Raw genomic sequence first — 11,897 nt, 5'->3', positions numbered from 1 at the left:
TGCGGTGCCCACAAGCAATGCCATGCTGTAGGTACTCAAACATTTAGTGAATGAAGGAGTCAGGTTCATGACCTACCAGCCTCTCTGCAGTTCAGGAAAAGCCAACCTAGGTTCTTGGGTAATTCATTTCTGCACGGAGCCAGGTGTTTCGCAGAGTTCAGCTGAGGCTCTGGCTGCTGTGCACAAGCTCCTTGCCTCTAGTTAGGCTTCCTGTAGCTCTGAGACTCTGTGCTTCAGTTTCTTTATCTTTAACACGGGGAATACGGGGACAATAAGAGTATCTTCTCACAGGGTTGTTGATGGGATTACAAGCAATGATGCATCGAAAGCTCTTACTTAGCACAGTGATGGCCAAGAGTAAACAAGGCTCCTCCGAGATAGGCGTTTACGTATAGAATGAATGAGTGAAAAATAACTTGAGGTTGTCTGATCATTTATTGAGCACCTACTGTGTCCGGTACTAACACGCTAAAAGCAGATAAGCAACCGCATGCACACTGCTTTTAACACAGATTGCCGGGAACCAGGGAAGGTTTTCTGGAGCTTGAGTTTTGATACGAGCGGAGCATGGTGAAGGTGCTAGTTAAGAGATGGTGGGTCTGGGACGCCTGGGTGACTCAGTGGTAGAGCATCTGCCTTTGGCTCAGGGTGTGATCCTGGGGTCCGGGGATCGAGTGCCCCATCGGGCTCCCTGCAGGGAGTCTGCATTTTATCTCTGCCTCTCTCTCTCTCTCTCTGGGTCTCTCGTGAATAAATAAATAAAATCTTAAAAAGAGAGAGAGAGAGAGAGAGAGAGAGAGACGGTGGGTCTTCCGGACAGAGTTCCCTTTGGAAAGCTGTGTGAAGGTGGGCGACTTGGTATCTATGCCACGAAGGCGCGCGGAAGGGCAGCTCGGTGCGGTGAACTGAGGCGCTGGATTCGAAGTTGAGTTCCAGTCCTATTTAGGTAGTAGCCGCGTGACTTTGGTCAAGTTACCGAACCTCTCTGAACTTCCCCGACTGTAAAAAAAAAAAAAAAAAAGAGTCTATTAAGAATATTCACCTGCCAGGGTGCCTGAGCGATGACGTAACCGTGCGTTTGCCAACAGGCGCTCTATTTAGAAGCCGCAAGACGCCCAGGCGGGTCACTACTGGTCCATGCGCTCCACGGGGTGTGGGTTCTCGCTCGGAGCATGCGCAGTGGGCCCGCAGCGCGGCCCGTCAGGCACTGCGGTAGGCGCCCTGGAGGCTGGCAGGACCCTGACCCCAAGATGGCGGCGCCCAGTGAAGTGCCTGCGGCTGCCTCCGGAAAAGGCGGTGGCGGGGACGGCGGTTTTGGGTCATGGCTGGACGGACGGTTGGAGGCGCTGGGAGTGGACCGAGCCGTTTACGGCGCCTACATCCTGGGTGTCCTGCAGGAGGAGGAGGAAGAAGAGAAGCTGGACGCTTTGCAGGGTATCCTCTCTGCTTTCTTGGTGAGAAGCCCGGACACGTTCCTATTAGCTTTCTGGCGGCCCTTGTCAGTACTTCGTACCCCTTTTCCCATACCTGGTGTCCCAAATGATTAGTGGTCTTACCTGGGAGAGGAATATTCTGAGGTCTGGGCCTCGGGGGAAGGGGATTGCTCATCAACCAGGGTTTGGGAAAGTCAAAAGGTTGCAGGTGCATAAAGAAGAATGGCTTTCCCTTATTCCTGGGGACACGACCCTCTCGGATGCCTGTGGGTGAGCTGGGTGAGTATTCTTCCGAAGGCGTTGAAGTGTCTAAGTGAGAGTTTTATCATAAACGCCTAACGACCAATCTCATTCCCATCCATTGACAGTGTTCAGAGAGGGGAATAAAGTGCTCTGGGGATGTCTGTGCTCTTTAAGAGGCAGTGTCCAGGGCTGTCCCATGACAAAAGCCTGCAGGAAGTACCCTCTCGGTTCCTATTTTGGAGGTAAGAGTCCAAAAAAGGTAAGCTGGCAGTAAAAGTCTTGGTATAGGTCTAGGCCTAGGCCGAACTGAAACAAATATTGTGCTTAATATTTTATAGTATTTAGAGATGCAGAAATTGTCAGTGTTTGCTGGAGGAGGTGGGAAATAAAGTCAGAGTTTTAAAGAAGAGAGATAAACTTGGTACCAGCTTCTTAAAAACAGATTCAAGAACTCAGAAATGTGTACTTTAATCTGTGTTTAAGTAGTAAGTCACCTGGTTGTCCACTTTTCCAGCCTGACCATTCTGCTGCCTTCATCTCTGCTTATAGTTACTTGTTGGAAACCTGGTTCAGTGATTGGGCAAATGGTTGAAATATAATACCAGTGCAGCTGTCCCAGGTCCTCCTGGCAATGTCCCGCTTTTAGTCCCAAAGGCTGCTCTGGTGAGATTGACCTATAAATGGGAAAGCTTTAAAACAGCTTGTGATGTGGCTCATAAATTCAGTGGAAATGGAACAGTATGGAGTAAATTATTTTCCTGGACCTTGACATTGCAAGTTGGTGGAGGGGGATAGTGTGAGGCAAGCGATTTAAGTTAGTTGTTATTTCCAGCTTAGAAGTTACTAAAGACTCCATGAAAAAGAAGTTGAAGTAACTTGGGTACCCATTGGTATTAGCTCCTTGGCTTGTTCTTTTCATGGTGTCATCATTTAGAACTGCATGTCTGCTGCTGATAAAAGCAGGCATGAGTTTGCCTTAGACTATTAAGTGTCTTGATAGATGAGAGAAATGTTATCTAAAACCAGATTTGGTTCTTTATATCTGCCTCTGTTTACATGAACTACGGAAGACACAATCGTTTTTAAGGGTGGCTTCCCCCTCTCTCTGCTGGATCCACACACCATGCTTAATTTTCTCTTGGTTTTCCCAACCCCTTCTATATAGGAAATGACTTTGGGAAGAATTGGCCAGGAATTATATGGTGAGGCAGGGGTCCTGTTCATGAAACAACTGAGAAGCAACTTTACAGAACAGCAAGGCCAGTGAATATGGTATATATCAAACACATAATTCATAATGCTGTTTACTTTCTGTCGGTCAGGCTCTATATACAAGCCACTGACTGTTTTACCAAATCCCTTTCCAGAAAAAACAAAAGGCATTGCTAAATCAATCACCAGGTTGGGCTAGAATTCAGTATTAGGAATTAAGTTTGTCAGCAACAATTTGAGTTAAGATTCAAGAACATTGTATCTTGTCAGGAGCAAATAACAGTTAATAAATGCTTTTTATTAATCCTTTTTTGGGACGCTTGGGTGGCTCAGTGGTTGAGCGTCTGCCTTTGGCTCAGGGCATGATCCCGGAGTTCCAGGATTGAGTCCCACATCGGGCTCCCTGCATGGAGGCTGCTCCTCCCTTTCTCTATGTCTCTGCCTCTGTCTCTGTGTGTGTCTCACGAATAAATAAATAAAATCTAAATAAATAAAATCTTAAATCCTTTAAAAAAATTCCTTCCAGTGGCATTTGTATTGATTGATTATCAAGTTTTTATTGATGGGTTTTTCTCTATCAAGCACTGCCCAAAGTGTTTGGGGTACCTCAGGGAACAAAACAAAAACCCCTGCCCTGATGGGATAACATTCTAGTAGGGAAAACCTTAATCAGTAAATTATATAGTATGTCAGAAAATGATAAGCACTAGGAGAAAAAGAACATTATAAGATCAGGAGTGGAATGGAGGGGTGAGTTTTCATTTTCAGTAGGATTATTACGTTAATTGGGGTCTTACATCTTATGGCACCTGTTTATATGTACACATATAAACCTTCTAAATTGTCAGTGTCATGAGACCCAGGGCTTTTTCTCATTCATCTCTCTCACTATCTTAGTGCTTTCAACATGGCACGCACCATCTGGATGAATAAATGAACAAATGGATGAATGAACTCCTTTGGTCTGGGTGAAGCCTGGGAAAATAAAGGGTCTTGTCCTCTGAGAGCACCCTTTTTCTTTTGCTTCTCTACTCATTTACCTTCCTTCTCCTTCCTTTATTTTTCCTGCTGGGGGTTCATGAACAATGTAAACTCTGGGCTAAAAAAAGAAAAAAAAAAAAAAGAAACTCTGGGCTAAAATAATTTCTTTTTTTTTTTTTTAAGGATTTTATTTATTTATTCAGGAGAGACACACACAGAGAGAGGCAGAGACACAGAGAGAGAAGCAGGCTTCATGCAGGGGGCCCGATGTGGGACTCCATCCCAGGACCCCAGGATCACGCCTGAGCCAAAGGCAGACTCAACCACTGACTGAGCCACCCAGGCGTCCAAAGAATTTCTGTATATTTGGCATCTGTTCTTAAAGAATGCAGAGTAGAGGATAGAATCCTTTGCTGGGTACAAAATAAGGAAATCCAAAATAGGGGCGCTCCTGGGTGGCTCCTTCAGTAGAGTGTGCGACTCTTGATCTCAGGGTTGTGAGTTCAAGCCCCTTATTGGATATAGAGATTACTTAAAAGAAAAATCTTTAAAAAAAAAAAAAAAGTGTGTTCTGCTTCTCCTCACTTTCTTTGAGAGATGATTTAACATAATGGCTGAGAATAAGACTGCTTGGGCTCAAATCCTGTTTAATCCATTTGCTACTTGTATGACCTTGGGCAAGCAAGTTCCTTAACCTCTGTACCTTGGTTTCCTCATCTGTAAATTGAAAGTGGCAATAGCACTTACATCTTGGGATTGTTTGAGAAATTGAGTACTTATGTGAGGTATTTAGAACAGTTCCTGGCACATGCTAAGCATTTAGTAAATGTGAACTCTGACAGCTCATTTTGAGGGGTAGAACATGAAGATTGTGGAGGCAGCCATAATGAAGATGGAGGAGAATGCCCATACTTGAAATGCCTATTCTTCACCAAGCAGGGTAGGGATTTTATACATTCTTCTTTATCCTCACTAAAATCCTGACAAGACGTGAAGCTCAGAAAGGTAAACTTGTTCTCAGACCTGGGTTTGAATTTAAGTATGTCTGACACTGAAGCCAACATCCTTTCATCATACTGTGTTAAGGAGGAAGATTGGTCAACATGCAGAATGTGTATGCTTGTGTAAAATGGACAGAGGGTGGGTGTGGATAGGAGACCATCTGCTCATTCAGGTGGAGTGAGCAAGGTAATGGATATGTTCCAGCATGAAAGTTGATAAACCTTGAAGAATGTACTGAGTTAAGTCTATCAGCCAAGGAACATTTCCCAGAGGAGAGTTTTAACTCAGGTAACAGGTTTTTGCTCCAGAAGCATGAGGAAGACTGTCCTGAGTTATTGTGAACCCTTTCCCTTGGAGCTTAGCAGGATGGAGTTGGCGCTTTTGACTTAGAAGGTGTGGACTCACACATGGGATTATTTCTGAACCTCAGAAAAGAGAAACATACTTCTTATTCTGTGGCTCTCAAATCTGCCCCGTGACTCCTTATCACCAGAGGTAGAGCTGTGTCCTGGGCATGGGCTTTGTCCAGGCCGAGCGCTCTCAGGAAATTAATTGGTCTATTTTTCCAACTAGGAAGAAGATTCTCTTCTTAACATCTGCAAGGAGATTGTGGAACGTTGGTCGGAAAGTCAGAATGTCGTCACCAAAGTGAAAAAAGAAGGTAGCGTTGGGAGTTTGTCTAATCTCCAGGCCCTTTTCTGACAACTTTTCCTATACAGCTGTGAGCAAGAGGGTTTTGAGTTTTCTCTGCCCAATGTGGAGCTGGATCCCAGGACCGTGGGATCATGACCTGAGCCAAAGGCAGAGGCTTACTAGACTGAGCTACCCAGATGACCCTGGTTGGTTTGTTTTTTTTTTTTAAAGCTCCCCCAAATGATTCTAATGTGGATCCAGGCATAAAAACCACTACTGGACACCATTGCCTCTTTTCTTTGAGAATGATTAACTTAATAATTGATTTTATTTTAAGATAATCTATGAATTTCACTTGGCATAATCATCACTATGACAGGGACCAGCACAAGGGCTCCTGGGTGACTCAGTTGGTTAAGCATCAGCCTTCGTGATTCCAAGTCCTGGGATCGAGCCCCATATCAGGCTCCCTGCTCAGCAGGGAGTCCATTTCTCCGTCTCCCTCTGCTCCTCCCTACTGCTCCTGTGCTCTCTCTCTGTGCTTTTTTTTTCTCTCTCAGCTAAATAGACGGGAAAAAGTTGCATGCTTGAAACTAAATTTTTTCTGATTCTAATACAGCGCTTTTCAACCTTTTTTTTTTTTTTTTAAGCAGCAGAACTTCAATTTATAAAATACGTAAAAGCAGGGCTGCTCTGATTGAAGATGGATACAAGACCTAAAGCCTATCCTGCATGGTCTTTGCTTTGCCTTTGTCAGTGGCACCCAAGGCACCTCCTTTGAACCTCAGGGCCCTAAAGAATCAGCAGATGCCGTTGTCTTTCCTGCAGGCACTGTCTGAGTGGACTAGTGGTTTGGTGAGCTTGTTTTCTCTCACATACAACCTTGTTGCCCCTCCTTTCCCTTCCCTCCCAGATGAGGTACAGGCCATTGCCACCCTAATTGAGAAGCAGGCACAGATTGTGGTGAAGCCCAGGATGGTGTCAGAAGAGGAGAAGCAGAGAAAAGCTGCCCTTCTGGCCCAGTATGCTGATGTGACAGATGAAGAAGAATATCCTTCTTGAAGTCTTGTAACCATTCCCTGAGGCTCGAGTCAGAAGTGTTTGATGGGTTTCAGTGAGCTCTGGGAAGTTGCCAATCTCCCCCCTGGTGTGATTTTTTTTCCCCTTAAAATGGCACTGATCTATGACCCTTCGTGGGTGTGAGGAGTAATGTTGGGATAATTGATACCACATTAACATTTTTCAGCACATAATCAGTATGTTCCTGAAAACTTAGGTGTAAAAGAAATAATGCCTTAATAATGGATCATTTATATTGTTTTTTGCAGAAGCTAAGGAATAGCTGTGATTCTTTGTGTAATATCTTTCTGTACAGTATTACACATAATCCATCTTTATATTCTTTTCCCAATTGATAAGGAAACTGAGACAGTGAGAAATGAATGTGTGGTCAGAGACATGTATAGATTTAGTGGCAAAACCAGGACTAGAATATGGATATTTTCGAATGAAGGATTCCCAAATTTGGAGCAGTTTCATTTGAAATTTTTTTTTTATAATTGAAAGATTGAATCCCCAGCTAACACAGGAGAAATCTGGAATTTGGGGGCTGTGCAAAAGGCAATTGCTATTGATGGGGACAGGCTTGGTTCCCTGTGAGTTTGAACTTGTTTAGGAGATGCTTAGCTTACAGAGCCTGCTTGAGTGGAGCATGTGGAACCTTATTCAGCAGGGCACATACCAGAAATGTTAGCTGTCTCATCACAAGTTTAGGAAATAATTCTTAGGCTTTTAGGGGCCAGCTTGTCTTCTGGTTTATTGTTTGTTTTTTTTTTGCCAGGGTCAGCAGAGCTCTGTGTCCAATGACAAAATCTCCTTTCTTGGGCTAGAAAAGAACAATTTAAGCAGTGGTTCTTCCAGACGACTTGTTAAAACGCCAATTGCTGGGCCCCCTACTCCCCAGTTTCTGATTTAGTAGGTCCGGTTTGGAGCCTAAGAATGTGCTTTTCTAGCAAGTTCCCAGGGAGTTCTGGGAACCACATTTTGAGAAGAGATCTTACACTAGTTCTCAACAATCTTGAGACTTCTAAAGATGACTGCTGGGTTTACCACCACGTCTCTGATAGTGTTTTTCTTCAGCATGCTTTTCCTACCCATCACTTCACTGAATGTTTTCTGATGTTGGGCTGGGATGTGCTAGCCTTTGCTTTCCATCCAACTTTCCTTAACATCGCTCACCGAAGCCGATGAGAAGGATGATTCAGGTGCCACCACAATGAACATTGGTTCTGATAAATGTATCCTTCTCTTTGTCCCCAAGTGTTTCTCCATTGAATATTCTTGAGGAACAGTTTTTATCTTGCTGTCATTGCTGGGGGATCCTCTTACCAACAGGAACTCATGTTGGGTCAGTTTTGTGGGCCCCATTTCGAGGACAACCATAAATAGTCAATTTAAGGAGAAATTTCACCAAAGAAAACATGTTAACATGTACTGTGAAGGAGGAAGGACTTCTTAAGAGAGGATTTCTAAGGGAACAGAAGAATCTACTCCCTGTGTATAATAGCACTGTGTTACCAGCAGTGGAACCAATTACAACAGTATTGAAATTTTGACTTTGTCCTCAAAGACCGTATAATTTTGTCAGAACACAAACACTGAATCTTTTGAGCTAAAAATATGGACAGATGGAAAGAAGTGCTAAGGAAAGTCCCTACCAACAGACACTTTTGAGAAGCTTCTGCATTGATTGATTGATTGATTTCATTTATTTGTTTGAGAGAGAGAGAGAGTGCAGGGAAAAGTGGCAGAAGAGAGGGAGAGGGAATCTCCAGGGTCTCCCAGGACCTCCTGCTGAGAGCAGAGCTGATGCAGGGCTTGATCTCAGGACCCTGAGATCATGACCTGAGCTGAAACCAAGAGTTGGACACTTAACTATTTAACTATTAAGACTCCCCTCACAGGGAGCCTAGGTGACTCAGTCAGTTATGTGTCTGCCTTCAGCTCAAGTCACGGTCCCAGGGTCCTGGGATTGAGCCCGCAGTCAGGCTCCATAGTCAGCAAGGGTCTGCTTCTCTCTCTCCCTCTGCCCCTCCCACTCCTGTGCACATGCTTATCTCTCTTTCAAATAAGACATTTTAAAAAGAAAAAAAATTCTGAAGTATGATGGGCTATCAAAGAAAAGGAGGTTATTTCAGGGAGACTTATTTATTTTAAAGCACTAAAGCAAAAAAAAAATGTTATGTTTTAAGAATAGGAAGGAAGTTGTCTGGTGGTAACAGGTTGTTTCTGTTTTTTTAAGTTTATTTTTTTTTTTAGTAATCTCTATACCCAGTGTGGGGATCGAACCCATGACCCCGAGATCAAGAGTTGAATATTCTTCTGACTGAACCAGCCAGGCACTCCCAGGTTGTGTTTTTAAAGTCTTAAGAAAGGAGGGGTAGAGTTTTTGGCTAGGTATTTTCTAACTGCTTAAACTTATTTCGGATCTTTTATAAATCCAGTTTGTGGTTATTAAAACCTGTTTTTCACTTAAGCTTCATTGTTCTAGGAAAAAAAGCAAATTGATAAAGTGTAGTAAGGTTAAACAACTTAACTTTTTTCAAGCATTTTAATAATGCCAAGTATATAAAATTTTTGCCAATTACATTAATACTCTATGCACTAAAACTAGCCTAGATACTCCAGTATTCCGCCATGATCTAAGTACTTATTCTGGAATGAAACTTCATTTTCATAAAAATTTTTAACCTTCAAATTTAGAGAAGTCTGAGGTTTTTATTCTGAGGATTAGTTTTAAACTTTTGTTTAAAATAGTAATTCCAAGAATCCCCATTTGACCAAAGATAAATTATCATAAGGACTTCTTTTAAAGACTAGAAATATGTAGAGAGAGAATAAGGACAGAGTGGTAGTTGGGACTGTATGACCTTATCCTAATCCCTTAACTCACCTGTAGCTCTGTTCCGAAACACCAATGTGGAAGATGTCCTCAATGCCCGAAAACTGGAGCGAGACTCACTTCGGGATGAGTCCCAGAGGAAGAAGGAACAGGACAAGCTGCAGAGGGAGAGGGACAAACTAGCCAAGCAGGAGCGCAAGGAAAAGGAAAAGAAAAGGACACAAAGAGGGGAGCGGAAGCGATAACCTTGGTCCACTCTGTTCTTTCTCTTCATTGACTTGATCAAAGGGAGAAGTGATTGTGCACACGTGTATTTAAGAGAAATGAGAGAACATTGCAAAGTGATTTCCCAAGGCATTTCCCTTTTGTTTACATGGTCAAAAGGAAAATCACAAACACTTCTAATTACAACATGTGCCATGTCTCTGTGGTGTGGGTAATCAGATTATTGAAGTTGATGTCTGTACCAAAGATCTGGAATGGGGGCAACTTTTATATTTTAATACTGAAGTCCTGGCTCCTTTTGGCCACTTTACAAGTCTTCCCTCACCTAGGATAAATAGCAGAAATATTCAGAAAGCTTGACAGTTTTCATCCTGAAGGAGCAGAATCATGACCACTCCTTTCCTGAGATGAAATTTGGGAGTGTAAAGTACTTTGAAAGTAGCATTTACCCCTTAATGTATTATTTTATGGATGAAATAGAAAACAAATGAAGAGCCCTACCTGGATCTAGATACTATGTTAACATGGCAACGAACTATGAAAACGGAAGAAATGATGTAGATATTCTAGATTTGACTTTTTTTTTTTTTTTAAAGCTTCAGCCCGTGGGAGGGAAAAGAAGTATCTTTTTAAAAAATAAAGATAGTTACATATTTTTCCTCATCGAGGCTGATTTTGAAAAAGAATGTGTATTGAATGGAAGAATATCATTGTTAGCTAGATTCATTTTTTATAATCATGAGCCCTTGAGTGCTAGTAGAGATTTTAATCCTGATCTGCCCTAAAACAGGAGTATAAAGACATGATAATTACAGGTTGAGAGAAACTTCAGGAACCATGCGTTTAAGGAAGAAACACTGGAAATCTCTGCTAACACAAAGATATTTAAGAGTGTACTTTGTGGGGTGCTCAACAAATTTAATGAGTGAATGGGAAAAACCTGGGAGAGTCCAAAGTGAGCAGGAACTCTCCATTTCTACTTTTGTCACAAGCCACATTCAATTGTAAATAAGGCCTTTTCTTCAGGCAGCCTACTCAAGAAACCTGAAGGGAGCAATCTCCCTGACAAGACAGAAAAGAGGTATTATATACCTGAGGTTGGCAAACTACTGCAGGCAAGCAAATTTGGCTGTTTGTTTTTGCATAGTGCAAGTCAGCAATGGACTTTGCATTTTTAAAGGGTTGTAAAAGAAGGAATATATGACAGAGACCTTTTGTGGTCTATGAAACCTAAAATATGTACTGTGTGGCCCTTCAGAGAAAAAGTTTGCCAACTTCTGTTTTATACCATTAACCAAGAGGTTAACCAAATTTTTTAACCTTTGTGGAGAAGGTCAAAAAGCATGGTTAAGGAAAAGATGTGTCATCTCTATACACTCCTATAACCGTGGCATTGCATTTTTAAAAAGTAACCATCTTTTAAAAAAAAATAAACTATTTAAATCACTGTTTTCTGATTTACTCTGATTCCTTCCAGCTATTCATGGAAATGTGTGAACAGTCGCTTAGCAGTGTGTTGAATTTTGCTTTATATTTTGTTTTGATTAGCCCAGTACACTCTCCTGTTAGTTGAACCTCTTCCTAGAATCAAATTCTCTGCCTCCACTTTCTTTTCCGTGAGGTTGGGTGTTAGGAGATTAGCAAGATTAACTTTTTTTGGAAGTCAGTAAATTGACTTTGAAGTCCTTACAAGTGCTTATGTTGGAGTCTTTGTCTTCTGTGACAGTAGCAATAGGCTGTGGCTACAGATAGCTTATGAGAGCACCTCTTTGATTAACCCTTATTTTGGATTTTTTATTTATTCTCACCTTGATTTTGGTATCTGAAGCAGAGCCAGGTTATATCCATGGACCCCTGAAGGATACTTGTTTTAGTGTTATAATTGTAGCCAGTTCTTATGGGACTCTATTATGTATATTACAGTTAGGTGTATACTTGAACTAAGGTTTATTTTATTTATTTATTTTTTGAACTAAGGTTTAAATAGGAAAAAAAGATCAGCTCATTAGGCTGAGTAAGGTTATTCATTTAATTCAGGTGCTAATAAATCCTTTATGTCTAAAGTGTTCAATATTGCAAAGGGCAGATTTTAAACAACCAGTATCTTTATATAGTATAATGGACATTTTAGGCCAGAACCAAGATTTCATTCATAACATTAATTCCAGCCCACTACAACTTTATAGGCAGATTATTCAAGTGAGAAGGATGCTGATAGAATTCAAGGCAATTTTCTTTTTTTTTTTTAAGACTTATTTATTTATTTA

General features: G+C 41.8%; 1 protein-coding gene across 2 annotated transcripts; it reads left to right on the top strand.

Annotated features, from left to right (window-relative positions):
• The first annotated feature begins 1,131 nt into the window (after window positions 1–1,131).
• Window positions 1,132–11,077, top strand: CCDC43 (coiled-coil domain containing 43). Of its 2 annotated transcripts, XM_072780880.1 has the most exons (5): window positions 1,132–1,454; window positions 5,445–5,532; window positions 6,418–6,553; window positions 7,743–7,801; window positions 9,463–11,077. In XM_072780880.1, the coding sequence occupies exons 1-5, from the start codon at window positions 1,173–1,175 to the stop codon at window positions 9,648–9,650; spliced, it is 753 nt and encodes a 250-aa protein (XP_072636981.1). In that variant the 5' UTR covers window positions 1,132–1,172; the 3' UTR covers window positions 9,651–11,077. The 2 variants fall into 2 exon arrangements, with proteins under 2 accessions (XP_072636981.1, XP_072636982.1); XM_072780881.1 differs by lacking the exon at window positions 7,743–7,801 and having other exon boundaries at window positions 1,204–1,454.
• Window positions 11,078–11,897: the final 820 nt, after the last annotated feature.

Source organism: Canis lupus, chromosome 16 (assembly GCF_048164855.1).
Source record: "Canis lupus baileyi chromosome 16, mCanLup2.hap1, whole genome shotgun sequence".
Classification (NCBI taxonomy): Eukaryota; Metazoa; Chordata; class Mammalia; order Carnivora; family Canidae; genus Canis; species Canis lupus.
Note: the sequence above shows the minus strand (reverse complement) of the source record. Positions and strands in the feature narration are given on the sequence as shown.